The following is a 26860-nucleotide window of genomic DNA, read 5'->3' as shown; positions in this document are numbered from 1 at the left end:
AATGAGTGAGTGAGTGAGTGAAGAAACAAATGAACAATTTGTCTTTCACCTTTTACCCTGGTTGGAAAAGCTGTTTCCAGCCTGCCTTGTAAGCAACCTGCAGATATGGGCTTAGCTGGCTTTTCTCTGAAGCAACAGCAAAGCATTTCTGAGAAAAAATATGAAGACCCTGTCGGTCTTAAGTTCTTTTTTTTTTTTTTTTTAAGGGCCATACTCATGGCATATGGAGGTTCCCAGGTTAGGGGTCCAATTGGAGCTGTAGCCACCGGCCTACACCACAGCCAGAGCAATGCAGGATCCAAGCTGCCTCTGTGACCTAGGCCAGAGCTTGCGGCAACGCCAGATCCTTAACCCCTTGAGCGAGGCCAGGAATCGAACCCGTAACCTGATGATTCCTAGACGTATTTGTTTCCACTGCTCCATGACAAGAACTCCCGAGTCTTAAGTTCTTAGGGAGGGGTGTCACTCCCATTTCTTCCCTTTAGGAGATCTTGGCTCAGCCAGAACTTTCCTGAAATGGTTCAGGGCGGTCCCTGGTATTGGGGTCATCACTCTGTCCCATTTGACTAGGAGGAGGTCCTGGGCAAGAAGGAAGCAAGCAAAGGGAGCCTGGGGTCCCAAGGCTGGCTGGCCAGGGAGAGGGGCCCCGACCCTTTTCCAGGGGGGCCCCCAGGGAGGAGCTTCTCCTCTGATCTAGGGTTTTGTGCCCACGGCCTTACGAAGTTGGTGGTTACCCACGGCTGCCCAAGGAGACCTGAACAGGGCTTTTGTTTGGGGAACACGGGTCCTTCATACACTACTCAGGACACACCTACTCGCAGAAGCAAAAACCCATTTTCTCCCCTTCAGGAACAACTCAAATACAATCTTGCACATGCTAAAATCCTTCAGGCTGGAGTTCCCGTCGTGGTGCAGTGGTTAACGAATCCGCCTACAAACCATGAGGTTGCGGGTTCGATTCCTGGCCTTGCTCAGTGGGTTAAGGATCCGGCGTTGCCGTGAGCTGTGGTGTAGGTTGCAGACACGGCTCGGATCCCGCGTTGCTGTGGCTCTGGCGTAGGCTGGCAGCTACAGCTCCGATTCGACCCCTAGCCTGGGAACCTCCATATGCCGCAGGAGCGGCCCAAGAAATAACAAAAAGACAAAAAAAAAAAAAAAAGAAATGAAATTAAAAAAAAAAATCCTTCAGGCTGACAAGGTAGCCAGGCCACCATTTGGATTCATTTCAAAGGTAAACGGAAAAGCTCAGAGGGAGACACTACTGAAAAATAAGCCTAGTGGAAATTTTTTCCCTGAGGAAAATGCAACTGAAAGGCACTGAAATCTTTCCCAGGCTATTCCCAATCCATGGTCTTTAAGCAGGTGGGTCCCTGGGAAAAGGTTCTGCCACCTGGGACGCCAAGGAGAAAGCTCTCCACACCACACACGCCCAGGTACAACCTCTAGAGCCAAAGTGTGTGCATGGGGCTGGGGGGGGGGTACTACCTTCCCCAGCTTCTGAGAGCCTCTCAGGTCCACAAGGCCAAGCAAGGATGGGGAAGTGCATTGCTGGGGAAGGCGCCACCTCCTCCAACCAGGAGCCCAGCCTGGACATGCAACTCAGCACTGATCTGACGAGGAAAAAGCCCCTGAGCCCAGCACTGGGACAAGGAGGGAAGCAGTGCCGGCCCCACAAAAGCCCAAAAGGCTGCAGCCCTGACAACAGCAGCAGCAAGCTTCCCGGCTGCGAGCTGATAAGGCTTTCCAGAAGAGTCGATAGGAAAGTCAGGATTTCCTGGAGGAGGAAGCCACTCCCCCTCAGGGAGCCAAAGCGAGTCTGGACCAGCTACAAATTACTGCCCTGACCCACTGGCTGGGCGGTCCCAGGGGTCTCTCAGCCCCCACCAGACCAGCTCCCTGGGCAGGAGTCGAGTCCTCTCTGTCCCTGTGGCCCCCAAGGCCCAGCCGCTGCAGGTTCACCGGGTTCAGGGGCCAAGCTTGCCACACGCGCCGTTCATTTCAGTACAACGCCTTCCCCTTAACCTCGCTGCGGCTCAGTTTCCCCACCTGAAAACTGGAGACAAATAACTCCACCAACTTCTCAGGCTTGTTATGAGATTATCTGATTAACTCCTTGAAAAAAACAGCACAGTGCCAGGCACAAAGTAAACAGATAAATTATACCTATTATTGTTGATGCTATTCCATAAACTAAAGAAAAGGCTAGAAAGAAAAGCAATCTATATTGTAGAGCTTTACACTGTACTTAGATTTTTAAAAACAACAACAATTTAGACTGAGGGTGGGGGTAGGGACGAAGTCAGCCATGTGAGACTGACAATGCAGTGGAGACGCCAGTGAAAGTGGGTCAGCTCTCCTAAGACTCGCACATTCTGTGGGGCCAGGATGCAGCTGCGGACAGATTGAAGAATTTACAATGAAGAAAAAAACCCAAAATACCCAACAATTTTTTTTTTTTGGTCTTTCTGCCATTTCTTGGGCAGCTCCCGAGGCATTTGGAGCTTCCCAGGCTAGGGGTCTAATCAGAGCTGCAGCCGCTGGCCTAGACCACAGCCACAGCAACGCGGGATCCTTAACCCACTGAGCAAGGCCAGGGACCGAACCTGCAACCTCAAAACCCAAAATACCCAACAATTTTTTTTTTTTGGTCTTTCTGCCATTTCTTGGGCCGCTCCCGAGGCATTTGGAGGTTCCCAGGCTAGGGGTCTAATCAGAGCTGCAGCCGCTGGCCTACACCACAGCTCACAGCAACACTGGATCCTTAACCCACTGAGCAAGGCCAGGGACCGAACCTGCAACCTCACAGTTGCTAGTCGGATTCGTTAACCACTAAGCCATGACAGGAACTCCTCTTTTTTCTTTTTTCTTTTTTCTTTTGCTTTTTAGGGCCACACCTGCGGCATATGGAGGTTCCCAGGCTAGGGGTCTAATCAGAGCTGCAGCCACTGGCCTACACCACAGCCACAGCAACGCCGGATCCGAGCCGCATCTGCGACCTACACCACAGCTCGCGGCAATACCGGATCCCTAACCCACTGAGTCCAGGGATCGAACCCACATCCTCATGTATACTAGTTGGATTTGTTTCCACTGAGCCACAATGGGAACTCCTCAAGAAAGCATTTATGTAGCATGCTATGAGCCAAGACCTGTCTCCTGGACAGAGATGAACATACCAGTCGAATTTCAACAAAGGTCTGCCCCATGAAAAACGAAACACAGACCAAGAAACTTAGACGAGAATGTTAGCTACTGTCTCTGCAGAGCCAAAGTATGGCGACTATTTACCTTCTTTCTGTAAGGAAGAGCTAGTTCTCTAATTGTAAAACTTCTTTTACACATGAAGCTCGTTTCTCTGGGGAGACCCGGCCGTGGCCCAGGAGCAGCAGCGGGGGCTCCGGCAGAGCAGCACCAAGTCAGGCTTTGGGGAAAGCCGCTCTTCGGGCCCTGACCACGCGGCCAGGTCCCCACACTCGAGTCAGCAGCTGCTGGGCCAAGTCCCCGTCCAGCCATACGGACACCCGTTCTCATCATCCGCGTCGAGCCACGGCGTCGGCGGAATACAGGCCTCCCCTGCGGCTGTGACCACGCGGACCACAGGCCACACGGGCGAGGCGCGGGGCCAGCCTGGGCCTCCCGGCACAGCTAATGCCTCACCAGGGTCCGGCCTAGGGAAAGGCTCCTGCCACCGGAGGTGACCTCGCACTCCCGGGGTGGTCCCAACACACGGTGCGGGCTCCGCCCCCAGAGACCACCTGTTCTATCCCGCCCGGAGGCCTGTCACCCATGTGGCCGTCCCTTCCGCGCCCATCAAAGCAGCACCCTCCCCGCTGAGAGCAACTCAGCCTCACAGAGCCTCTGCCACCACTGCCAAGGGAAGGCGTGTGTCAAGTTTCAAGACCCGCACAGAGCAGAAAACCGGGCTGAGGAGGGAGCGTCTGGGGGAGGGTGGGATCTCATTCAACCACCCCCACCCCCGCCCCCGCCCCCGCCCCGAAACCCCGGCCAGCCCGGCTGCCACCCGAGCCTGCGCCCTGGCCGGCTGAGCAAACTGGATCCGTCCAGAGCAGCTGCCCCTTCATACTCCATTACCCCCAGTGCTGGGCAGGCCCCGGCGTTTGAAAAGAGCATTTTGCATAATGTATTTGACCAAAACAGATTGGGTCTCTAGAGCCAAGAAAATGGAAAAACCCAAGGCCATCTTTAGGAGCCTACGGCCCCCCAGGTCCCCCAGACCCAGTGCAGCCGCTGCGGAGACTTGACGGAGCACTGGGCCCAGCTGAGCCCATCTGTCACCCTAAAGCCTGAGTCACAAATACTCAGCACAAGAGCCAGCACTGCTCCAAGGGCCCGATCCACTCCCTCAAGGCCAATCTCATCTACTTTTGTGAAAGGAAAGGAAAAGAGTTGCAACTGAGTGTCCTGGAGAGAATGGCTCTGCGGCACCAACAGCCCGGGCTGTAGCGCATTTTCAAGCATTTCAAGGCTGTTTCCTAACGGAATGCAAATGAGCAAAAGAATTAGGAATACAATTTGAAAGCAGACAGACCTGGGTCCTCTCACGGCTCAGCGAGCTGCTCTTGGACTTTAGCCAGGTGACCCGTCTCTGAATCTGCGTCCTCACCTCTGAGACAAGAAACCACCAGGGCCACCGTACGCGTTCATTAAGATAATGAACACTTAGCCCTGAACAAGATCTAATTGGAAAAAGTAACATCCCTTAGCGCTTGGCCCTGAATTACACAAGGCGCTGAACTACTGGTGAATGAGGGAGCCGTGAGATTCCAAAGAAGGAAGACAAATGATAGAAAAACTTGCACATGGGAGGCCCCGTGACACATGGAGGCACTTCAGGCTCTGGATCCCCACGTGTAAGCTCTGGGTTCATACCACCCACCCAGGAATCAAAGCCAGATTCCTACGGCCAGGGCCAGGCACCCCGCGAGGTGCTCAGTAAGTGGGCAGGCCTTGGGCTTAGACGGCGGGTCTGAATCTCGTCCAGCACCTCCGCATTCATCTCTGCGGTGGGAGGATGAGACCCACCTCAGAGCGCTGAGCTCAGCTCTTTTATTTAACAGTGAATAATCAATATTAAAAGTTCAAAAACCTGGACCAATGACCTCAAACTTCCTGTCCTGCTGGTTTCCATCTAGGAGCTGGTGTCCAAAACCCAAATTCTCCAGCCCCAGATGGCAGAGAGGCTCAGAAATACAGCCTCTCGGTCCAGTCGGAGGTAGAGAGGGAACTCTTTATAGCTTCATAGGCCTAAGCCAGCTCCCTGGGAGGCCACCAGGAAAGGGCACGTGGTTTTCAGCTGCTGCTGAAGCTGATCAGGAAAGCCTTTTCCTCCACTGGCCTCAAAAGCCCAGCCAAGAGCTTTCATTAGGAAGACGCCACAGCAGGGGTTCTCAAAGGCAGGGCATCTGGGCCCCAGGGAACATCTGGTAACGTCTGGGTAACATTTGGGGCTGTCATCATTGAGCAGATACTGCTGGCATTCGGTGGGGAGAGGCCAGGGACGCTGCTCCACACCGTACAATGCGCAGCACAGCTCCTCCCCGCCCCTGCCACCATCATCCGGCCCAAACGTCAGCAGTGCTGAGGCTGAGAAGCCCGCCCCTCGGGAGGCTCACGACAAGTAAGGGAGGCTACGAACAGGACATGCAGCGGAGGCTACTCTGCAACGGCAGCCAGGTGCCAAGGACGAGGGCAGGTAAACAAGGGCGGCCTAGGAGACAGAAGACAAAAACGATGTGAGATGATGGGGGATCTGGACGATGTGTAGAAAATTAAAAAAAAAAAACAACTCTATGAGAGCTGTCACTATGTTTAGAGACCAGAGAAACAGGGCGGCCTCGCACTCCTGAAGGCGAAATGACCCAAAGCCACGTATCTCGGTTCTGCTAATTCACACACATCTGTGAAGGCCAGGACTGGACCAGCGCTCCACAGGGAGTATTTTGCTCAGAACCCAGACAAAAAATGAATGACGTGAGGGAGGGAACAGCAGTGCAACTCGCCTTTTCTGCAAACTCAAGCCCAGAGTCTAACGGCTTGTGCCTCCCGCTTTTCCCTCCCCCCTCAGGACTGCTTTGGCAATTCTGGGTCTTTGATGGTGGTACATAATACATACAATGGAATATTACTCGGCCATAAAAATGAATGCCATGTGCAGCAACATGGATGCAACCACAGATTCTCATACTAAATGAAGTCAGAAAGAGAAAGACAAATACCATATGATATCACTTACATGTGGAATTTAAAATATGGCACGAAGGAACCTGTCTACAAAATACAGACTCACAGACATGGAGAACAGACTTGTGGTGTCGGAGGGGGAAGGGGAAGGAGTGGATGGACGGGGAGTTTGGGGTTAGTAGATGCAAACTATTACACTTAGAATGGATAAGCAATGAGGTCCTTCTGTACAGCACAGGGAGCTACATCCAATCTTCCTGGAATAGACCAGGATGGAAAATAATGTAAAAAAAGGAATGTGTGTATCTGGGAGTTCCCCTTGTGGCTCGATGGTTAACAAGCCCGCCTAACTATCCATGAGGACCAGGCTTCGATCCCTGGCCTTGCTCAGTGGATGAAGGCTCCCACCAAAACCTCTTGTTTTTGGTCTTTTTAGGGCCGCACCCGCCCTATGGAAGTTCCAGGATAGGGGTCGAATTGGAGCTACAGCTGCTGGCCTATACCACAGCCACTGCAACACCAGATCTGAGCCGTGTCTGTGGCCTACACTGCAGCTCACAGCCATGCTGGATCTTTAACGCACTGAGTGAGGCCAGATATTGAACCTGCTTCCTCATGGATACTAGTCAGGTTTGTTTCCACTGAGTCATAACAGGAACTCCCCAAAACCTCTTTATCATCAGATAAATCAGAACCTCTGGCCTATCACACAAAACCCCAAGCCAGGGGCAAAGCCCCTAAACTAAACTGAAGCCACCAGAACCCGGCAAACAGCAAGGAGGAGCAGTTTCCCCTCCAAACCAAGGGTCAAGTTTCCCCTCCAACCAAGTTCTCAGCCCAATGAGCCACCAAGGTCCCTGTCCTCCCGGGAAAGGGACAGGAGAGCCCCCGAGTGTTGAGCGAAACAGGTGGTGTCAGAACCCTTGTCAAGAGCCACAAATCGCAGGAGGCCCCATGGGCAGCCCGCCCATGAGGGGCGGGTTTAGGCTGGATCACACCAGAGCAACTCATCCATCTGCCCCCAGGTTCTGTGCATTTATCTGGGTAAGTCCTGGGGGTTGATTATTTTAGTAGATCTTTCTGGAAGCCCTACTAATTACCAGCCACTGTGCTAGCCCTGGGAATCATACTGTCTCCAACCCACACTCCTTCCGTGTTCACTTCCTTCTCCCTCCCCCCTCTCCAAGGAGCTCCCTCCATGGAGTCTCTTGTCTCTCTTTTCACAACAAAGAGTCTCTGTGACCAGATTCACAAGTTTCTCAATTCCAACAGGCCTGACTAAAGTCTTAAAGATGTTGGCTCAGGCCCACGAGGGGCACTTTTCCAAGGAATTCCACGTGAACCTGCCAGCTGAGCATTAGAGAGTTCAATTGAATGTCTCAGAGCTGCAAGAGGAAGGATGAGGTTTAAAAGAATTAATGAACAAAGATCAACTGAGGATAAGGTATGTCAACTCTGGCCATGATGAGGCAGCTATCAGGATAAAGCAGGAGGCCCAGAAGGAAGAAGCTCAGGCCAAGCATGGATCTGGAAAGCAGCAAGGAACAGAGCCCCCGGCGCTGCCACCCATCCCAGTGGGGGAGCCTCTGGGGCAGTGTCATCACAGAGAGGGGGCTCCCGGGTCAGACAAAGGGTTAAAATGCTTGCTCTCCGATTCCTAGCTCAGACCTTGGGCAAACTCTCTTTTTTTTTCAGCCACGCCCACAGGATGTGGAAGTTCCCAGACCAGGGATCGAACCCACGCCATAGCTGTAACCTGAGCCACCACAGTGACAAGGCCGGATCCTTAACCACTGAGGCACTAGGGAACTCCCCCAATCTCTCTTTAAGAGGACCCACCTCACAGAGCTGTCACGCTAACAAACGCTGAAGGATGGACAGTGTTCAGCTGCAGGCCTGACCCACAGCGAAAACTCAGCAGCAGCTCCTTAGAGTCACTCCCAGGACTCTGTACAGAGAAGGGGTGGGGAGGAGCCCCGGGTGGGGCTGGAGGGGTGGGAGAATGCCGCAACCACGCCTGCACAGGCAGAGGATGGGGTGGGAGGGACACAAGTACTTGGAAGGGAGTAATGAACCTGAAAAATGAAGTCCCTGCCTTCAAGGAGCTTACATTCCTGCAGGAGGGGAAGGCAGCCGGGGAACCCGTGACCCATGTGTTAGGAAGGAAAGAGAAGTGCGCAGAGCAGGGAGAGCGCCAGGCAGGGTGCTGCGCTAAACGGGACGGGGCAGGGTGGCTGGAAGCCTCTCTGATCAGGTGACAGCTGAGCAAGAAGCAAGAGAGGCCACAAGCCCCGCTGATTTCAGAGAGAAGGGAAGGGAACGGCAGAGGGAAGGGAACGGCAAATACCAAGGGGCGGGGGACGGGGACAGGGCGGCCTGTGAAGGTGGAGCGTGTCTTGGGGACAGCCTGCTCAGGAAGGCCTGGCTGGCCTCAGTAAGGACTGGCTTTTACTCTGAGTGACATGGAAGCCACCTGGGGGTCCAGGGAGAAAGGACACGGCAGCAGGCAGAGCAGGAGGAGGGAGACCAGCACATGCCGGGGCTTTGGAGCTGTCTATCCTCGGCTGCCGGAGGCCCTCGGGGCCCCTCAGGGTGGATCAGGAGTGACCTGGGCAGCTCTCCCTCCGAGGGCTCCTGTCTTCACCACCCCATCCACCCACAAGCAAAAACTCAGAAAAGTGCTCTGGGCCGAGGGAGCGTCCCAGGTTCCTCGCTGCCCGTCAAGCTGCCACGTGCTGGGAGGTGTAGGACTTGGTTTACGCTTCGCCACAGTCCTGTATCCCCAGCTTACAGATAAGGAAACAGAAGCTCAGGAAACTGGAGAAACCCCACCTGGATTCCTAAGCCTCTGCGACTTTTGGGAGCACCATGCGGCGTCCGTGCTGGGACATTCTGTCATGTGATATCTGGCAAAGAAAGAAGGTACTGAGCTGGACTTTACCTAAGCTGCAAAGGCTTTCCAGGGCAATAAAAATGCCTGATCAGAGTTTCTGATGAAAAAAGTGTAAGAGGCTCAAACAAGCCAAGCTGTAATTCCAGACCTCAGGCCAATCAGCCAGTGATGCCAGACCATTAGAGTCCTTTTTCGTCGCCCCTCCCAACCCCCAATGCTGAGTGACAGAGGGACAGAGCAGTGACGGACAGCAAAGGGAGCGAGCAGGGGACCTCACCATCTTACCAGCTGCGCTCAGCTGGGGATGGAAGAAAGGCTGCTGGCTCTCGGCATCTTGCTGGTTGGAGGGACCCGGGAGGGCTCTCCTGCCACAAGCACTCCCCTCTTGCTTCTTCCAATCACGATGAACAAGATCAGGGTCACTTTTAGGTCTTGATTAACAGGCTTAGAAACCCAGTTCCGGAGTTCCCGTCATGGCGCAGTGGTTAACGAATCCGACTAGGAATCATGAGGTTGCGGGTTCGATCCCTGGCCTTGCTCAGTGGGTTAAGGACCCGGCGTTGCTGTGAGCTGTGGCGTAGGCCAGCGGCTACAGCTCCAATTCGACCCCTAGCCTGGGAACCTCCATATGCCACGGGTGCGGCCCTAGGACAGGCAAAAAGAAAAAAGAAGAAAAAAAAAAAAAAAGAAACCCAGTTCCAAGGCCAACGGGCCTTCTGAGCTCCATGGGGGCGTCCCAAGGACTCTGATGAAACAGAATTCGTTTATTTCCCGTCGACGCATTGCCAGCTTTCAGTCCTTACCCAGGAGCACATGAATAAAACCCCAGGAGCTGCACTCACAAGAGTTCAGTAGCAAGGGAAGGGTCGCGAGGGGAAAGCGGACCAGACAGGGAACAGGAATTCACCAGCACCTTTCGAAAGGTGCTATCTGCAGCCATCCAACAAACATTTACCGAGCACCCACCACGGGTCAGCCCTGTTCTCGGTTCTGTGGAAGCAGAGACGCAGGAGAGAAAAAAATCACCCTGGTGAAGCTTACGAGGGGAGGCGGGCACGCTCAAAGGATCAGGGCACACTCACAAGCAAGGTGCCGGGGTTCTAGTGTTAAAAAGGGGATTTGAATCCAACTTTATCATGGTCCACTTCACCCACCTACTAGGAAGCTGGTGCCCAGCTACAGCCTCCAGGTTTTGGTGTTTGTTTAGCTGGTTGGGTCAGGGTTGGGGGGGGCAGTTCTCCGGGTGGGGGGTGGGGGGGAGCTGAAACGAAGGTGCCTCCCTCCGCTGAGTGTCTGAGGACTGCTGTGGAACCAGCGCGGAGGGGAGGAGAGGCGTTTAGCCTGGAATCAGGACTTACATCCCAGGCAGGACTCACGGACCCTGGGCAGGTCCCTAAACCTCTCTGTACTGCAGTTTCCGTGTCTCTAGTGGTGAACGGCCTCGCCCCACAATCCCAGCCTTGTTCAGAGCAGCCGCCTGGGCCCCCCGGTAGGAGGATCCTGCAGCCGCATCTGGGCCGAGCAGAAAGGGCCGGAGTGGATGGGGGATGCCGGCCTCGGGCTTGGAGGGTGCTTATCCCCCCCTTGGGATGACCTGAGGTGGGAGCCGTTTGAATTTTGGTGATAGAATTTAAACCCCTCCTCTTTCCTAAGGCAGAGGGACGCTTTCACAGCGCGGTCCTTAACAAGCCAGACGGCCTATTTTCTGATAAAAGACTGCAGATACGGTTGTGTTTAATTTTCCCTTTCAACAGTTCTGTTACTCTGGCATATTCACCAGAACCTGAAGGAGTTTTGTTACTTAGAATGCTGCACCCATCGCGCCCCCCACCCCCGGCCCCCGCCCCAGGGTAGCAGCCCCCCCACCCACGGGCCATGCTGCTGCCCACCCATCCAGAGTAAAGTCTATTCCCCTGCCCTTGCACCTATGCGAGACACCCCGGGGCTGCAGGGCCCGAGGGAGTGGGAGGAAGGGAAACAGCCGCCAGACCAGTGCAGGTCTGAGCAGAGCTGGGTGAAAGCAATACAGAGTCATCTGCACTATTTCAGCACAGCTTTCCTAAGTCTGAATTTTTTTCAAAATTAGAAGTTAAATAGAAGTTATTTGTTTCTCTCTTTTTTTGGTTCAGGGCAGGCCTGGCAGCTGCTACTTTTGTACTCAGCCAGGGAAGGAGCCCAGACCTGCCCAGGGTGTCACGCTGCGGGGAGGCCAGCTGGCAGTTTTTTTTTTTTTTTTTTGCATTTGAAAGAAGAGTTTCTTGTTATAATGAAGCAGAAGTACAAGGTTTCACTGAAGCAGCTGACGGACTATGACTGAACTTAAACCTTTAGGGCAAGTGGGAGGGTCAGAGCAAGGCCGTAAGAGTGGAAAAGCCCCAGCCCGGATGGACAGACATGAGGACAGCGGCTTCTCAGCGTGAGCATCGCCTGACCCCTCCCGGCAGTCAGAGGGCCGTCGCGCCCCCTCCCTCTCCTCCTTCCAGAGCATCTGCCCCACCAAAAGCACCCCTTCAGACCATTATAAAGGCCACGAAGGCAAGTCCGTACGTCTCATTCAAGGGGACAAAGTCCACATACTCAACCCAGCACAAAGGTTGTCATCTGTGTCCCAGCCCCAGGAGGCAGAGGCAAATCTTTCCTGCCAAACCCTGCCCAAAATACAGAATCTCAAACTCCAAGATTTGGGGTGGTTTGCTGCTTAGCAGGAGATAACCAAACTTCCACCTGGGGCAAGAAGCCTTCGGCTCTGGTTTGCTAAAACCTGGCTATGGGAATGGGTGGGTGGACACGTGCTCCCTGCCTAAATGCTGTTGTTTCTTGAGTTGCTTTTTATACAGCACCCTACTCTTATAACTTCCTGCGTGGCTAAGAATAGCAGAAGACTTCGCCCCTTATTTGCAGTAGGGTTTTTGTGCCTTACGTCACCTCGGTTCTCTCAGTGTCCCTCTTTCCTATCTGTTGTGGTCACCATCTGTCATGGGGGGCTTTCCTCAGGTCTCTGGTGACACCCTGTTCTTGGTTAATACGTAAGGGCGAGATGCTGACCCTTGCAGCCTTCAGCGTCTCGACTAACACGAATGGTGACAGCCAAAACTCCAACAGTACAAGCAAGGTGGACGCAAGTGAGACATTAAAGAGGTAAACTAGAGAGAGCTCGGAAACCAACTGAATTTGGAAAGAGGAGACGCTTTGGAAGAAGTCCGTAAGCGGTGTGCCTGGGACTAGAAAATTCCACTGGAGGTGTGGGTCGGGGGACGAGGGCTTCCCGGAGGAGGTGATAGTGGTGTGCTCTCCAGACGTGCATAGGGTGGGGCAGGGTGGGAATGGGGTGGGGAGTGAAGGGAGCAGCTTGGTAGGTGTGAGGCCACCCTCAATGGTGACATCAAGCCAAGGCAGTGACTGGATGAGACAGCTGGCGGTCCCAGAAGGCAGTGGATGGATTTTGCACGAGGGAGGGAGGTGAATTGTTTCAAGAGTGGAGCGTGGGGGACTGTCTGCCCAGACGGCCACTAATAATCCCTCCCACTCCCTCTTAACGTGCTGTCCCTCCTGGTGAAACGCAGGGGATGTTACACCCGGGGTTACACTGGCCACCATGTCTTATTCCCGAGAGCCCTGGAGCGGAAATGCAAAGGTCCATCCCTAGTGAACGGATGAGGGAAGCACGGTCGATCCGTGCAGCGAGCCCAGTCTGGCAAATGCAAAGGAACGAAGCACTGACCTTGGCCGTCACGTGCCTGAACCGTGAAAACGTTGTACTAAGTGAAAGAAAACAGTCGTAACAGACCGTGTACGACACGATTCTGTGTGTGAGCCGTGGTCAGCACAGGCGAATAATCCACAGCGGCGGAAAGCAGATAAATGGAGGAGAGGGAAGGAAACGAGGAGCAAAGACAGAGGGTTTCTTTCGGAGGTGATGAAAATGTTCTGGAATTAGGGGGGACGGTCACACGACTCCGTGAATACACGAAAACCCAATGGATTAAAAGCCACTTTAGGATTTCCCATCGTGGAACCATGAGGAGCCATGAGGTTGCGGGTTCGATCCCTGGCATTGCTCAGTGGGTTACCCATCTGGCACTGCCATGAGCTGTGGTGTAGGTTGCAGACGTGGCTCAGATCCCGTGTTGCTGTGGCTCTGGTGTAGACTGGTGGCTACAGCTCCAATTAGACCCCTAGCCTGGGAACTCCATATGCCACAGGAACGGCCCTAGAAAAGGTTAAAACAAACAAACAAAAAACCCACTGTAACCGGGGGAGAAATAAACTGTATCTCAATGAAGCTGTCACCAAAAAAGCGGGAGTGGGGGGCTGGCATTTCAATCCCCTCCTGTTGAATCTGGCCAGCCTGGTGTCCTGCCCTGGGCAGCCGTGTGCACGGCAGGTAATGTGGTGCCACCTCTGGGCCTGACCAACAAAAGCTTGGCAGCTTCTGCTTTCGCTCTCTTGGAAGCTCGTTATCAGGTGAGTCAGACCACCTTGGGACACTGTGGCCCCAGCCAGTTGACAGCTGGATTAAGGTGTGCAAGTGACCCCTGGGGAAAACCCATAAAGGCAACTTCCAGAATCAGGAGAAATAACAAACCACTGTTGACTTAAGGCCCTGCGTTTGGGGCTGATGTTCTAACAACAGGTAACTGAAACGCAACCTCTCTGAGCCTCAGATGCCACCGCTGCGACAATGGACTGGTGCTGCAGGGTCATCGTCTAGATTATGTGATGCTAACGCCAGGTGTGATGCTCAGGAAATACCAGCTGCTACAGTTATTATTATTATTACTACAAATCGCCCCTGGAGACCCTGACATACTGCTCTCCGGGAGGGCTCACCCCCACCAGCACCTGCTGCTTCCCATCACATGGTTTCCTGAGAAAACAGAGGCTCAAAATAAAATAAAATTTCAGAAAAAGGAAATCTGGGAGTTCCCGTCATGGCGCAGCGGAAACGAATCCGACTAGGAACCATGAGGTCGCGGGTTCGATCCCTGGCTTGCTCGGTGGGTTAAGGGTCCGGGTGTTGCCATGAGCTGTGGTGTAGATCACAGACGCGGCTTGGATCTGGCATTGCTGTGGCTCTGGTGTAGGTTGGCAGCTACAGCTCCGATTGGACCCTTAGCCTGGGAACCTTCATGTGCCGCGTGTGCGGCCCTAAAAGGACAAAACAAACAAAAAAATGAAATCTAAACTATAAACAGACTATCAAAGAAGGTTCTGCTTGGATTGGCCATCTACTGCCCGCCTGTCCACTCAACACAACTTTACTACTGATCACCAGCTGCCAATTAAGGATAGGTAATAGCTAGGTGGAAACAATTTCCACTTAGGCGCCTGTTAAAAAATAGACTACAAGAGTTCCCGTCATGGCGCAGTGGAAACAAATCCAACTAGGAAGCATGAAGTTGCGGGTTTGATCCCTGGCCTCGCTCAATGGGTTAAGGATCTGGCTTTGCCATGAGCTATGGTGTAGGTCAAAGATGCAGCTCAGATCCTGCATTATTGTGGCTGTGGTGTAGGCCGGTGGCTACAGCTCCAATTGGACCCCTAGCCTGGAAACCTCCCTAGGCTGCCCAAAAAAAAAAGGACTACACACGTGAACTTCAGCTGAGAGATGGTTGGTGCAGTAGGAGCTACATCTAAAATTGTCCTGCTAGAGAAAAAAATCCCTCCATTCCTGTAGAGAACCCAGAGACACATGTGTAGAAAACAGGCCCCAAGACCGATTCCCAGGAGCAAGACGAAGAGAAAGAATTGAAGCGGGTCCCTAAAAGGTGCGTCCCTGAGTGAGGGGGTCAGAGGGTCCCGGTCACAGAACCTGGACCCCAGGTCGAGAGAAGCACTCGACCACCTGGCATCACCTGCCGAGTCTGGTGCAGAACCAATCTGGACAATCAGCAACAGGTTGATGACAGAGAGAAATTCTACAGAAAAGGATGCAAAACGGTTTTCAACTGCCTTTATGAAATCATGATAACCCTGAACTAAGAGAGTCTCTAATCCTAAAAAGAATTGAGATTATTTTTTCCTCAAAAACGCTGACATCATACTTAAATTCCACCAAGTTAAGAGGCCCAAACCCAGAGGATTTTCTGCAGGAGGGGACAAGGTCCACTGAGCCCAGGAAGCACTTATTTTAGACAAGCTCTATAAAGTTCCGAATCCAGTGACTGCTGGTTACAGTCAATACGAACAATACACACCTGGAAACGGCCTACCTGGTATAGACCAGGAGGGCTCTGGGTGCAAAACACGACCCAGGGAGGCCCTGGCTGGGTCCGCTGGCTAACACAAACACTGGGCTGACTTTTTTTCTTCTTATAGTAACATACGGCACATACTAAAGGGCACAGAGGTTAAGTGTGCAGCCTGAAAAAAGTTTATACCCAGGTTAAAATAAAAGAATATTTCTGTTACTCCAGAAGGTTCCCCATGCCCTTTCCAATCAAAAAGAAACCCCACCCCAGCCCCAACTCCATTGCCAGGAGAACTGCTATTTTTGTCTCCATCGCTGTAGATGAGTTTGGCTTGGCCTTGAATTGCACGTGAATGGAATCATACATTATGTGGTCTTTTCTTTCTTTCCCTTTTATTTATTTATTTATTTTTTTTTGTCTTTTTGTGTTTTACGACCACACCAGCCATAGTATATGGAGGTTCCCAGGCTGGGGGTCGAATTGGAGCTGTAGTTGCTGGTCTACACCACAGCCACAGCAACTCAGGATCTGAGCCGCATCTGTGACCCACACCACAGCTCACGGCAACGCCAGATCCTCAACCCATTGAGCGAGGCCAGGGATGGAACCCATGTCCTCATGGATGCCAGTCGGGTTCCTTACCCACTGAGCCACGATGGGAACTCCCATTATGTGGTCTTTCCGGGCTCTCTTCTTTCATTCATCACAGGGTGACCTTGTTTTGAAAGAGAAAACCCCAAAACCTGAGCTTTATTTTCAGGAGATCCCCCATGACGTCAGAGACCTAGATGCCAGACTCTGCGTACCCTGGTCGGAGCGTGTGTTCTAACAACTCACGACAAAACAGAAGCTTGGATGGGACCAGTTTTCCTTCAAGATCAACTAAATCTTTTAGAGGTTCTCGAATCTCTTCAATCTTAACACAGCCTCTGACTTGATAGCATAAAAGTATCGTCTTTCCCAAACTGAATGCCAAAGTCCTCTCAAGCCTACTGTTCTTCCTTGGCACCCCCCCTTCTAAAGAACCCCCAAATCCGGAATGAAATCAACTGTTGCTTGTGTCACTACTTTTGGTTACCAAAGAGTTAAACTGGAGGGAAATCTCCCAGGTGGCCTGAGGCCCTCAACTCAGATGAATGTGTCCGCTCAGAGATACAGGTGCGGCCTACAGTCGAACTCTGAGGCTTCGAATCTGGGGTCTGCCACTTCCGGCGAGGCGACTGTGGGCAAGTCATTGCTCCTCTCTGCGCCTCAGTGACTTCACGGTAAGATGGGAATAACCTCGGAGGAGTGTTGCAAGGATCAACTCTGAGTGCGTGTCAAGTTCTTAGGAGGAGTTCCCGTCGTGGCTCAGTGGTTAACGAATCTGACTAGGAACCATGAGGTTGCAGGTTCGATCCCTGGCCTCACTGAGTGGGTTAAGGATCCGGCATTGCCGTGAGCTGTGGTGTAGGTTACAGATGTGGCTTGGATCCCGCTTTGCTGTGGCTCTGGTGTATGCCGGCAGCTACAGATCCGATTAGACCCTTAGCCTGGGAACCTCCATACGCCGAGAGAGTGGTCCTAGAAAAGGCAAAAAAAAAAAAAAAAAGGCAAAAAACGATAAAACTCTTCCGAGAGCATCAGGCACACAATAAGCACTCGGTAAGAAGCAGCTACTTTCAAAAGCTGCAGGCTCTATAATGGAGCAACTATGCTGCACACTCAAAGGTTACACAACAATCTTAATACTCACCAAGCCCCCCAGCACAGTGCTTCTCAAGATGTTTCCTTCCTAACCTGTCTTGCCTGATAGTCTTTGTAAAATGCAAGATGACCTGCTTGAATGTCACAGCAATGACAAATTGCCCTACAAGATTTAAAGCATTTACTCCCGCTTTGGGTATTTATCTCACTGCAGCCTGATGGCCGTTTATGGACTGGCACTTGTCTGCAGAGAAGGCTTTGAGCAGCAGTGTCCTGGCACACGAGGAGCACTCAGAAGCCTGCTGACGACTCGGTTAGCAGGTCAAACAGAAGGACGAAAACATCTTAGTAAAGGAAACCAACCCCAACCGCGGGGGCAAGCGGATGACTTGAGGGTCAACCAGCCGAGAGGCACAATAATCCCAACAGGCTAAACATGAAAAACAAAACAAAGGGCCACCAGAGCAAGAATCCAACTGGTTCTACCCCGCCGCCCCCAGCCACCAGCTCGAGGAGCCGCCCTCCGCGAACGTGTTGGCCAGGAAGTCATCGGCCCAGAGGGGACAAGGACATGGCGGAAGGGGGAGAACTGACGCAACTCCCCGGAGCGCGAAGTCCTCCTCAGGAGTCAGAAGCCACCGCAAGCTGTCACGCTTAGGAATGTCAACCACAGCACACAAAGGCCAGAGTTTCTTTTCTGCCAAAGGAAACATGCCAACATTTCCCTCGGTAACGTGGGACTGCACACAAGCATGTGCCCAAGTGTACAGACACACACACACACACACACACACACACAGTCGTCCCTCGGTATCCGGGACAACTGATTTCAGGACCCATGTGATACCAAGACCTGGGGATGCTCAGGTCCCTTACACACAAACACCTCCTGTGAAAGGTCTCTGCACACAACCCACGCACATCCTCCGGGATACTTTAAATCATCTCTAGATTACCTGTCAGACCTAATACAAGGTAAATGTTATTTAAATAGTTGTAAAAACAACATGAAGGTTATACAAGTAGTTTCTGGAGTGCGGCAAATTCAAGTTTTGCTTTCTGGAATTTTCTCTCCCCCAAATATTTTCAATCCGGCGGTTGGTTGAATCTGCAGGTGTGGATCCCATGGGTGCGGATTCCACGGATACGAAGGGCCGACTGTACGCACGTCTCGTTCATTTTACGGTACCTGTGGTTTTAGGAGGCTCCTGAGGTCCGCCCTGCCAGCCGTACTGGGGGTAGCCCTGGTAGGGGTACCCCTGAGGAGGTGGTGGGTAGGGCCCCCCCGCAGGTCCTGGAGGGTAGACCTGCGGCCCCATGGGTTGTTGTGGATAAGGTGGGTACGGGGCCGACGGACCAGGGCCTGGATACGGAGGAGGATTCCCTGGGTTCATCGGGACAGCAGAGCACACCTAGGGGACAGACAATACAAGTTATTTGCATTTAATCTGTGGACATCGTTAAGGAAAAAAAAAACGTGTCATCAGGAGCTCATTCTCACACTGCCTCAAAGCTGGCCGACACCGGCACATCTTGGGCTCTGCCCACTTCGTTTCCTTCTCATCCTTGCAACCAGCAAGGACCTGCCGTGCCTGTTTGCCTTTTGTCTGCCTCCCCCACTAGACCACAGGCTGTGACAGCAGCAGTCAAAGCCAGTTTGGGATCATCGCCCTGACCCTGGAGTTTAGCCCAGTACGTGGCACAGGGCAGGGCCCTCGGGGAGTGTGCTGATTATTATTTTGGTTTTTAATTCTCTGAAACGTCCACAAATGTGACTGCGTCACTCGAAGAGGAAGGCAGGAAGTCTAACAGCAGTAATGATGGGATCCCATCAGCAGAGGCCCACCAATTGCCAGAAATGCTCCACTAAGCAGGGCTGAGCCACAGTGGGGTCGGCACTGGGTGACCAGTCAAAGGGGTGCCCCCCCAATGTCCCCGAGCCACAGTGGGGTCGGCACTGGGTGACCAGTCAAAGGGGTGCCCCCCCAATGTCCCGCCCGGGGAACTGTGGTCTCCCCAGACGCACAGCTCTGAGCCGCTGAGCAGTGTGCGCAGCTGTCACTGCACCAAGGACAGAGCTGTCTGCAGGGGATTCCGAGCACCAACCCTGACCCTCCAGGCTCCCAGGACTTTGGAAGGTTCACCAGGAACCCCACTTGGCTTTAGGGCTTCCTGTTCTGGGTGCTTCGCTTCTGTGAGGGAGGCCATTTCATCCCAGCCCCCAGAGGCTTTTAACCATTCTCCTGATCGGGCCCCAAGTCTGGAGGGCTAGCTTCTCCTTCCATCATCTCTGCTGCCCCCGCAGTGCCTGACACAATGACTTCCAGATGAAAAGCATTACGGGGTTATGCCAAGGGCACAGACCCTGGATGACATTTGTATTGTCACCCCCTCTCCTGTACGGATACTTAACTGTTCACCTATTTGAGTAAGTTATTAGAGGGAAGAGTCATGCTCAAAATTTATTAATTTCACCACTAATTCTTTTCATAACATTGCAATCAATAAATTCCTATGTGCGTATACAAGAAGACCGGAACAGCCATCGATTAAGCTTCCCCAGAAAGTCTGGTTCAAGAGTGGACTTTGCTCGAGTTCCCACTGTGGCACAAGTTAAAGATCCGGCATTGCCACAGCTGTGGTATAAGACACAGCTGCAGCTCGTTTTCAATCCCCGGCCTGGGAACTTCCATATGCCAGGGGTGCGGCCCCCCCAAAAAAAAAACTAGTGAATTGTGCTGGCTGCCCACACAGCAAGCACATCCCCCTCTGCGACAGTCAGATTTCCAGTTAAATAGCCCAGATTCCTTCTTCCTCTAGTCCACACACGTCAGGGGAAACTCACCCCTTACCAGCTCCAGGGTGAGCCCAATCTAACCTAAGCCAATCCAGGTCCCCCAATGCTCTTCCTCACTGAGACTGATTCAAGGAATCCAGGACTCAGCCAGTGGCAAATGGCATCCCTTGGCCACTGGCACTGGCTCTGAAGTGGCTTCATCAGTTAAAAGCACGGGGCTCTCCTAACACACTCCCCTCTCCCGTCCCATTCCCTTCCCCTAACAGGGGCACACGCGGTCCAGCAAGGACAAGGCCTGCAATGTCGCCGAGAGCCAACGTGCAGCCCTGAGGGAGTCACCAGCCTTAAGACCAAGGAGACACGTCAGAAAGGCAGAGCAGGAAGAAATGGGATTCCAGATTACTTCTAACAGCTCCTAGATCAGACTGAAACCCAACCCAACCTCAACAACCTCGGCAGAATTTCCAGTATTGAGACAAGCTAATGAACCTCTCTGAGTGACGTTCAAACACACAGGTATTTACACAGCGCTGACTGGGCCTGGCGCTGTGCTAAGTGCGGGCTCAAATCCTTCACTTGGGCAACAGGTGACGAAGACACCTCTGGGGTTAGAAGATGAAGGCTGTTAGGTCTGGAGAGGAGGGGCGGTGGGCTGGTGCTCGAGAGCACGGGGAGCTAGATCCAAGCACGTGCGATGGAGCAGGAAGGAGCACAGCGTGAGAAACAGAACATATATACACTTAAAACTGGCTCACGTGGCTATACAGCAGATATTGGCAGAACACTGTCAATCGACCATAATAAAAAATGAAAATTTAAAAAAAGAAGTGTAACTATGTGCGGTGATGGACGTTACCTTTGTGTGCGTGTCATTTTACGACATGTACGTAACAGGCCCAGCTTGGAGATGCTGTGGATTCCATTCCAGACCCCATCACAAAGCAAGCATCATAATTAGAAAAAAAAAAAAAGACAAACCTAAGGACAGTGGTTTTTGGAAACACTGGTCAACAGACTGCTGGGTAAGAAGAGCAGGGGCTTAAAACCAGTGGAAGGAGGAGGGAGCTGGGCGAGTGTCCCCTGAAGGAGAGGACTGTATATACTGAAACTTTATAATGTGCAATCAGAATGGCTGGAAGGTCTCTGGTTCTGACCACCTCTGCATTCCGTCTCTCATTCACTCTTCTTTTTCTCCAGGAGCCTGGCAGCGATTCAGAGAAAACGCGAGTTCTTTCCCTTCTTTGCCCTCTGGTCTGTGCCAACGTGGCTCACACTCTGATCCGGGAACGGCCTCGCCCTTTCCCCTAAAGCAAAGGCTCGGGCTGACTAACGCTGCCATTCGTCCCATGAGTCGGGGCTCAGCTATCTGCCGACCGCCTCTGCATCCCCTCTCCTACCTGGAAGGCAGCAGGAAACCCAGGGAGCACTGGTTAACACAGAAACCAGCTCATTAACCCCCAGCCCCTCTGGCCATTCCATTATCCATTGTTTAAGTCACAGAAGTAGAACTCGCCATCCTAACTACTCTTTCCTGGAACGGGACTGGGGGGGCGTGGGGGGAGTCCTCAGGACCCACCGAGCTGAGCTCCATCAAAACTGCCCTAGTTTGGAGTTCCCGTCGTGGCGCAGTGGTTAACGAATCTGACTAGGAACCATGAGGTTGCGGGTTCGATCCCTGCCCTTGCTCAGTGGGTTAAGGATCCGGCGTTGCCGTGAGCTGTGGTGTAGGTTGCAGACGCAGCTCGGATCCCGCGTTGCTGTGGCTCTGGCGTAGGTCAGTGGCTACAGCTCCGATTAGACCCCTAGCCTGGGAACCTCCATATGCCGCAGGAGCGGCCCAAGAAATAGCAAAAAGACAAAAAAAAAAAAAAAAAACTGCCCTAGTTTAACTTCATTAGTCCCACGGGACCCTGCAGGAAGGGTCGCCCCCCCCGCCCCAGCAAAGTCCAGATCTTTATTTCTCTGAAGACATTTCCTTTCTAAAACAGTGAGGGGCGAGCAGAAAAAAAAAGGGAACTGTTTAGAACTATCGTCACCTCACACCTCAGTGTTTCATGACTTTTTGTGATCGAGCCGCGTGCATCTAGTCATTATTCCTGGGACCCCCGAAACTCTCTCAAATGTATGTGTCCTCCTCCTTCTCGCTCAGTCATGCTTCCCCCCTTTGTTGGGACATACCTTTCTCCCAAACCCCATGTGCAACTCAGAGGCACTTAGAGCAAAAACCAGCTGATGCAAGGCCACCCCACCCCTGCTGTGCTCCCAGTCACCTTGGAGGGATAAAATCTGGATCTATTCTGGGTGTCCTCTAGGCAGGAAAAAAAATCCCAGCAAAAGAAAAGCCAAAAGTCACAGAAACAATATTTGTGTCGAGATCAAAGATTCTAGATCTGGCATTTGCAGGAATTCACCTGGTGGGAATCAAATGTTCCCAAGCTTGTACAGAAGCAAACCCAGGGGGAAAAAAAAAATGATTCCCCCACAATGACACGCTCTAGTATAAACCAGTTAATATAACCAAACACAAACGAGCTGCAGATTTAAGGTATGACAAGGAACTTTATAACCAGAAGGTTTTGTCTTATCCATTTGGCCAGGTGAAATATAAGCCCTGCCATCATGGCGTGTGTTACTTTGAGGGTCGAATGTCAAGAGTGGACACTGTAGCATCCAAGACAAGTCGGAGCTCCAAAGAGACAGCTCAAACCAAGCAGCAGCCAGGGCCCATCAAGACCGCACTGAACACTCTCATTTGACCATCCCCCTCAAGACATGTTCAGAGTCACAGGATTTTCTGTCATTCAACCGTGCACCGAGAAGAGCAGAAACTACACTTTTGGAAAGTGGAGATAAGATCACAACAAAAGACCTCATCAGAGATGAGGAAAGATGAAGGAAAGAACAGTATTTTTCAAGGTTGTTATTATTTTTTTAGATGACAAGATACCTGGGAGCCTGGCACTGACCCCGCAGGCAGCACGGTGGAGAATTTGCCTCTGGAAAAACTGAGCAGCCCCAAGAGGAAAAAATTACTGATACTGATGCTCGAGGAGACTCCAAAGAAATGCTTCACCCAATCACCCCACGGAAAAGCCCTGCACACAGAATGCCTAATCGACTTGTAATTGCCTCATAAATAAATGAATGGACAAGATTAACAAGACATTTGAGGAAAGCCTGCAACATAAAAGAGCAAAACCAAATAGAAAAAAGAAAAAACAATCCAAATGTTCAAAAAGAGAAAAGAATTAAGTAAACTATGGTACATCTCTATAATTGTTCTTTTGCAGTTTTATTTCTTTATTTTTAGGTCTGCACCTGCCGCATATGGACGTTCCCAAGCTAGAAGTCGATCAGAGCTGCAGCTGCCAGCCTACACCACAGCAATGCTGGATCTGAGCCACATCTGAAACCTACACCACAGCTTTTGGCAATGCCAGATCCTTAACCCACTGAGTAAGGCCAGGGATCGAACTCACATCCTCACTGATACTTGTCGGGTTCTTAACCCACTGAACCACAATGGGAACTCCCAGTTTTATTTTATTTTTTGGCCATACTCACAGCATACTGAAGTTCCCAGACCAGGGATCCAACCCACACCAAAGCAGTGGCAATGCTGGATACTTAACTTGCTGAACTACCAAGGAACTCCTTTTCCACTACCTTTTTTTAGCTTTTTAGGGCCACACCCAAAGCATATGGAGGTTCCCAGGCTAGGGGTCCAATTGGAGGAGCTACAGCTGACAGTTTACACCACAGCAACGCAGCATCCAAGCTGCATCTGTGACCTACACTACAGCTCACAGCAATGTTGGATCCTCAACCCACTGAGCAAGGCCAGGGATAGAACCTACAACCTCATGGTTCCTAGTCGGATTCATTTCCGCTATGCCACAATAGTAATTTTAATTTGTTTTCGAAGCATGATATCATATTCAGTGTAAAAAAAATGTAAAAGCTATATATCTGGCATGACTCCAATTTCCGTTAAAATAAATATTAATAAACGGGTCAATCTTAACGGAATGAAGAGTTTTACAACAGACCCACACAGTAGTCACCTAATTAACAGAAAAGCACCACTGCAGCTCAGAAAGTAAAAATCACGTTTTCCAATACATAATACTGGCTATTCTTGTGGCAGGAAAAAAAAAAAAAAATGAATCTTGATCTCCAACCCTGTAAACAAAGAATAATTCATACTATATCACAGACTATATAAAGCTCTAACAATCATGCTTTTTGAAGAAAAGTATATAATATAATGTTGACGTTGGCAGTATTTACCTTACAACCCAGCAACTCTACTCTGAGATAATATACACTGAAATAAAATGAGGGCTTAAGTCCACCAAAGACACACACGAGAATATTCAAAACAGCTTAATTTGCAATAGCCCCAAACCAGAAACAACCCAAATGGTCCTCACAGCAGGACAGGCAGATCACAGGATGGTTACACCTGCCCAGCAGGAAGGCACGACGCTTACTCGCTACAGCAGCCAGCGCGGATGAGTCCCGCAGACAAGGAGGCACCAAAGCAGCAGACTTCACGCCCTCCAAGGCCACTTCCAGGAGGTTCAAGAACAACCTGGGGCACAAGAGGTGGGAGACTTCTGGGATGTCTCCCACCGAGATGTCCCCCATCTGGGGCTGAGCCATGTTCCCCAAAGACCATAAACTCTTGGGCTTGTACATTAGGATTTTGATGCGTGAAGCTGACAGTAACAGTAGACAGACAAAATTTGGCTAGAAGGAAAAAAATATGTATAGTGGCTTTCTCTGGGTGCTGGAATTATGGGCAATTGTTATTCTTCTGAATTTTTTTCTTTGTTTGCTTTTGAGGGCTGCACCCGCAGCAGGTGGAGGTTCCCAGGCGAGGGGTTTCATTGGAGCTACGGCTGCCAGTCTACACCACAGCCACAGCAATGCCAGATCTGAGCCAAGTCTGCGACCTATACCACAGCTCACAGCAACACCAGATCCTTAACTCACTGAGCGAGGCCAGGGATCAAACCCGCAACCTTATGGTTCCCAGTCGGATTCGTTTCCACTGCGCCACAGTGGGAACTCCAATTTTTTTCTTTTTTAAAAAAATTTAAAAAAAAAATTGTTTTGGCTGTGCCCATGGTATGCAGAAGTTCCTGGGCCAGGGATCAAACTCGAGCCACAGGTGTGACAATGCTGAATCCTTAACCACCAGGCCACCAGGGAACTCAAAAAAAATTTTTTTTCTTAGTGCTTTTTTGGTGTTTTCAGGCTACCTATATTTTTAAGTGGCTAGAATGCCTCTGTAGAACTCCTGTCTACTTCTAGTGCCCTAGTTTCCCTTCTTATTACGAATTTTCCCCTTGTGAATAACCTATTTTATATCTGTTCTTGAATGGGTTTTTTAAAGTAGTTTTTATTATTGTGATTCTTTTTTTCATACGATACTTTGACTCTCTAAGTTCCTGAAACATTTTCTTTCTGCTTCAAGTAGAAAAGTCAGTTGGCGAGGTACCAAACTTGGGGCTAAAGAAAAAAAAAAAAAAAAAGACAAAATTCTTTGGGTTCCATGCAGACCTCCCCCAACTTGGAACTGGTCTTCAAAGCCAGAAGTCACGCTTATTCTTCCGTGTTTACACAGCCTTCTTGGGAATTCATAAACCTGCCACGTTTAAAAACCTGAGAGCTGATCTTACTCCGCCTCTGTCTCTGAACTCCCTGATTAGCCAGCTTTTCGTGAAGAGAGTGTCTTATATTCTCGTTCCCTTAGTCTGCCTTGATTCTCATACCCGTAATTGTGGGTATGGTTGGCTGGGCTAAAAAAGGCTTTAGAATGACTGGGTTTGGGCTGCTCTATCATCTCAGGATGACGGTTTTCGTTCAATTTCGGCACTGACGTATTTGTTTATCCCATTCACACAGTCCTGTTTTCATTCTAGAAATACTTTCACAAGGGCTTGCTATGGCCCAGCACTGGGGTTCCGGGCCCTACGGAGAAGGCTAAGCAAGAGACAGTTTCTTTCTTTTTTTTTTTTTTTTGTCTTTTTGCTATTTCTTGGGCCGCTCCCGCGGCATATGGAGGTTCCCAGGCTAGGGGTTGAATCGGAACTGTAGCCACCAGCCTAGGCCAGAGCCACAGCAACGTGGGATCCGAGCCACGTCTGCAACCTACACCACAGCTCACGGCCATGCTGGGTCCTTAACCCACTGAGCAAGGGCAGGAACCGAACCCGCAACCTCATGGTTCCTAGTCGGATTCGTTAACCACTGCGCCACGACGGGAACTCCAAGAGACAGTTTCTACTCGAGGTAGTGACACAGACGTGAGCATCAGCAATTATTTAAAAAAAAAAAAAAAAAGAGCTAAGAGAGACGAAGCACTGAGTACTGTGATCTCAACGTAGAGACCACGGGTCAAGGAGGCTTCTAGAAGGAGGCCACGATGGTGTGGAGGGTGACACCACACGAGAGGCACAGCCCACTCAACCCTCACACGTGGTCAGAGGCCAAGCCCGCAACAGCCTTGCTAAGAGCAGACTCTCAGCATCATCGAAGCCTCCTCCGCCGCAGTCATCGTTTCTCTCTTTTAAAGAGATTCATGTCATTTTGAGTGCTTGTCAGCTACTGTTGGCAAACCTAATCATTTGTGTATTCAACGCTATTAAGTACTTACTGCATGACAAGCCCAGGGCTGGGGACGTGAGACAAACAGCTCTGGCTGGCTTGCTCCTTCCCTTCAGGGCTGCCAATAATGAAAATTGAATTATCTTTTCCATTTGTCTCTTACTGCATCAGATGGAAAGTGCACTAAGTTCTGCAAATTGCAAGAGTATTGTCAGGACAGTTTGGCTCTACAGAGGAGACAAAATTCACTTTGGGTGGTCACCTCCAAGAATTACGTGAGTTTACTGAAACTCAAGAGCCCCAGGGAGCCCAACACACTGTAAGTGTGCAGTGAGCTGAGGTCAAGAGTGATGGCATCGAATCCGAACCCCAAAGCCAAACCACATGAACAGGGTTTCTATAATGTCAGGGCTTCACCGAGGAAGAACCTACCACTGACATGGACGGCTTTACACAGGAGCCGCGGGGAACAGCAAC

At 51.3% G+C, this 26860-nt stretch overlaps 1 protein-coding gene and 1 long non-coding RNA gene across 8 annotated transcripts in view; one reads left to right on the top strand and one right to left on the bottom strand.

Moving 5' to 3' along the window:
- The window catches only part of CYSTM1 (cysteine rich transmembrane module containing 1), a 65425-nt gene that overhangs the window by 26160 nt on the left and 12405 nt on the right, over window positions 1–26860 (bottom strand). For 6 of the 7 annotated variants that reach the window (NM_001445174.1, XM_085009386.1, XM_013995214.3 and 3 more), the window contains 1 exon segment: window positions 18161–18383. In NM_001445174.1, the coding sequence (NP_001432103.1) occupies window positions 18161–18365 (205 nt within the window). In that variant the 5' untranslated portion in view covers window positions 18366–18383. 7 annotated transcript variants of the gene reach the window in all.
- LOC146405782 (uncharacterized) lies at window positions 187–19682 on the top strand. Its single transcript, XR_014838885.1, has 4 exons — window positions 187–244; window positions 14675–15744; window positions 16844–18889; window positions 18947–19682. It is a non-coding gene; the product is annotated as an uncharacterized LOC146405782 (long non-coding RNA).

Source organism: Sus scrofa, chromosome 2, assembly GCF_054392235.1.
Source record: "Sus scrofa isolate SSC_HxYL_T2T_F1_AM1 chromosome 2, Sscrofa_HxYL_maternal_Yorkshire_Landrace_v2.0, whole genome shotgun sequence".
NCBI lineage: Eukaryota > Metazoa > Chordata > Mammalia > Artiodactyla > Suidae > Sus > Sus scrofa.
Note: the sequence above shows the minus strand (reverse complement) of the source record. Positions and strands in the feature narration are given on the sequence as shown.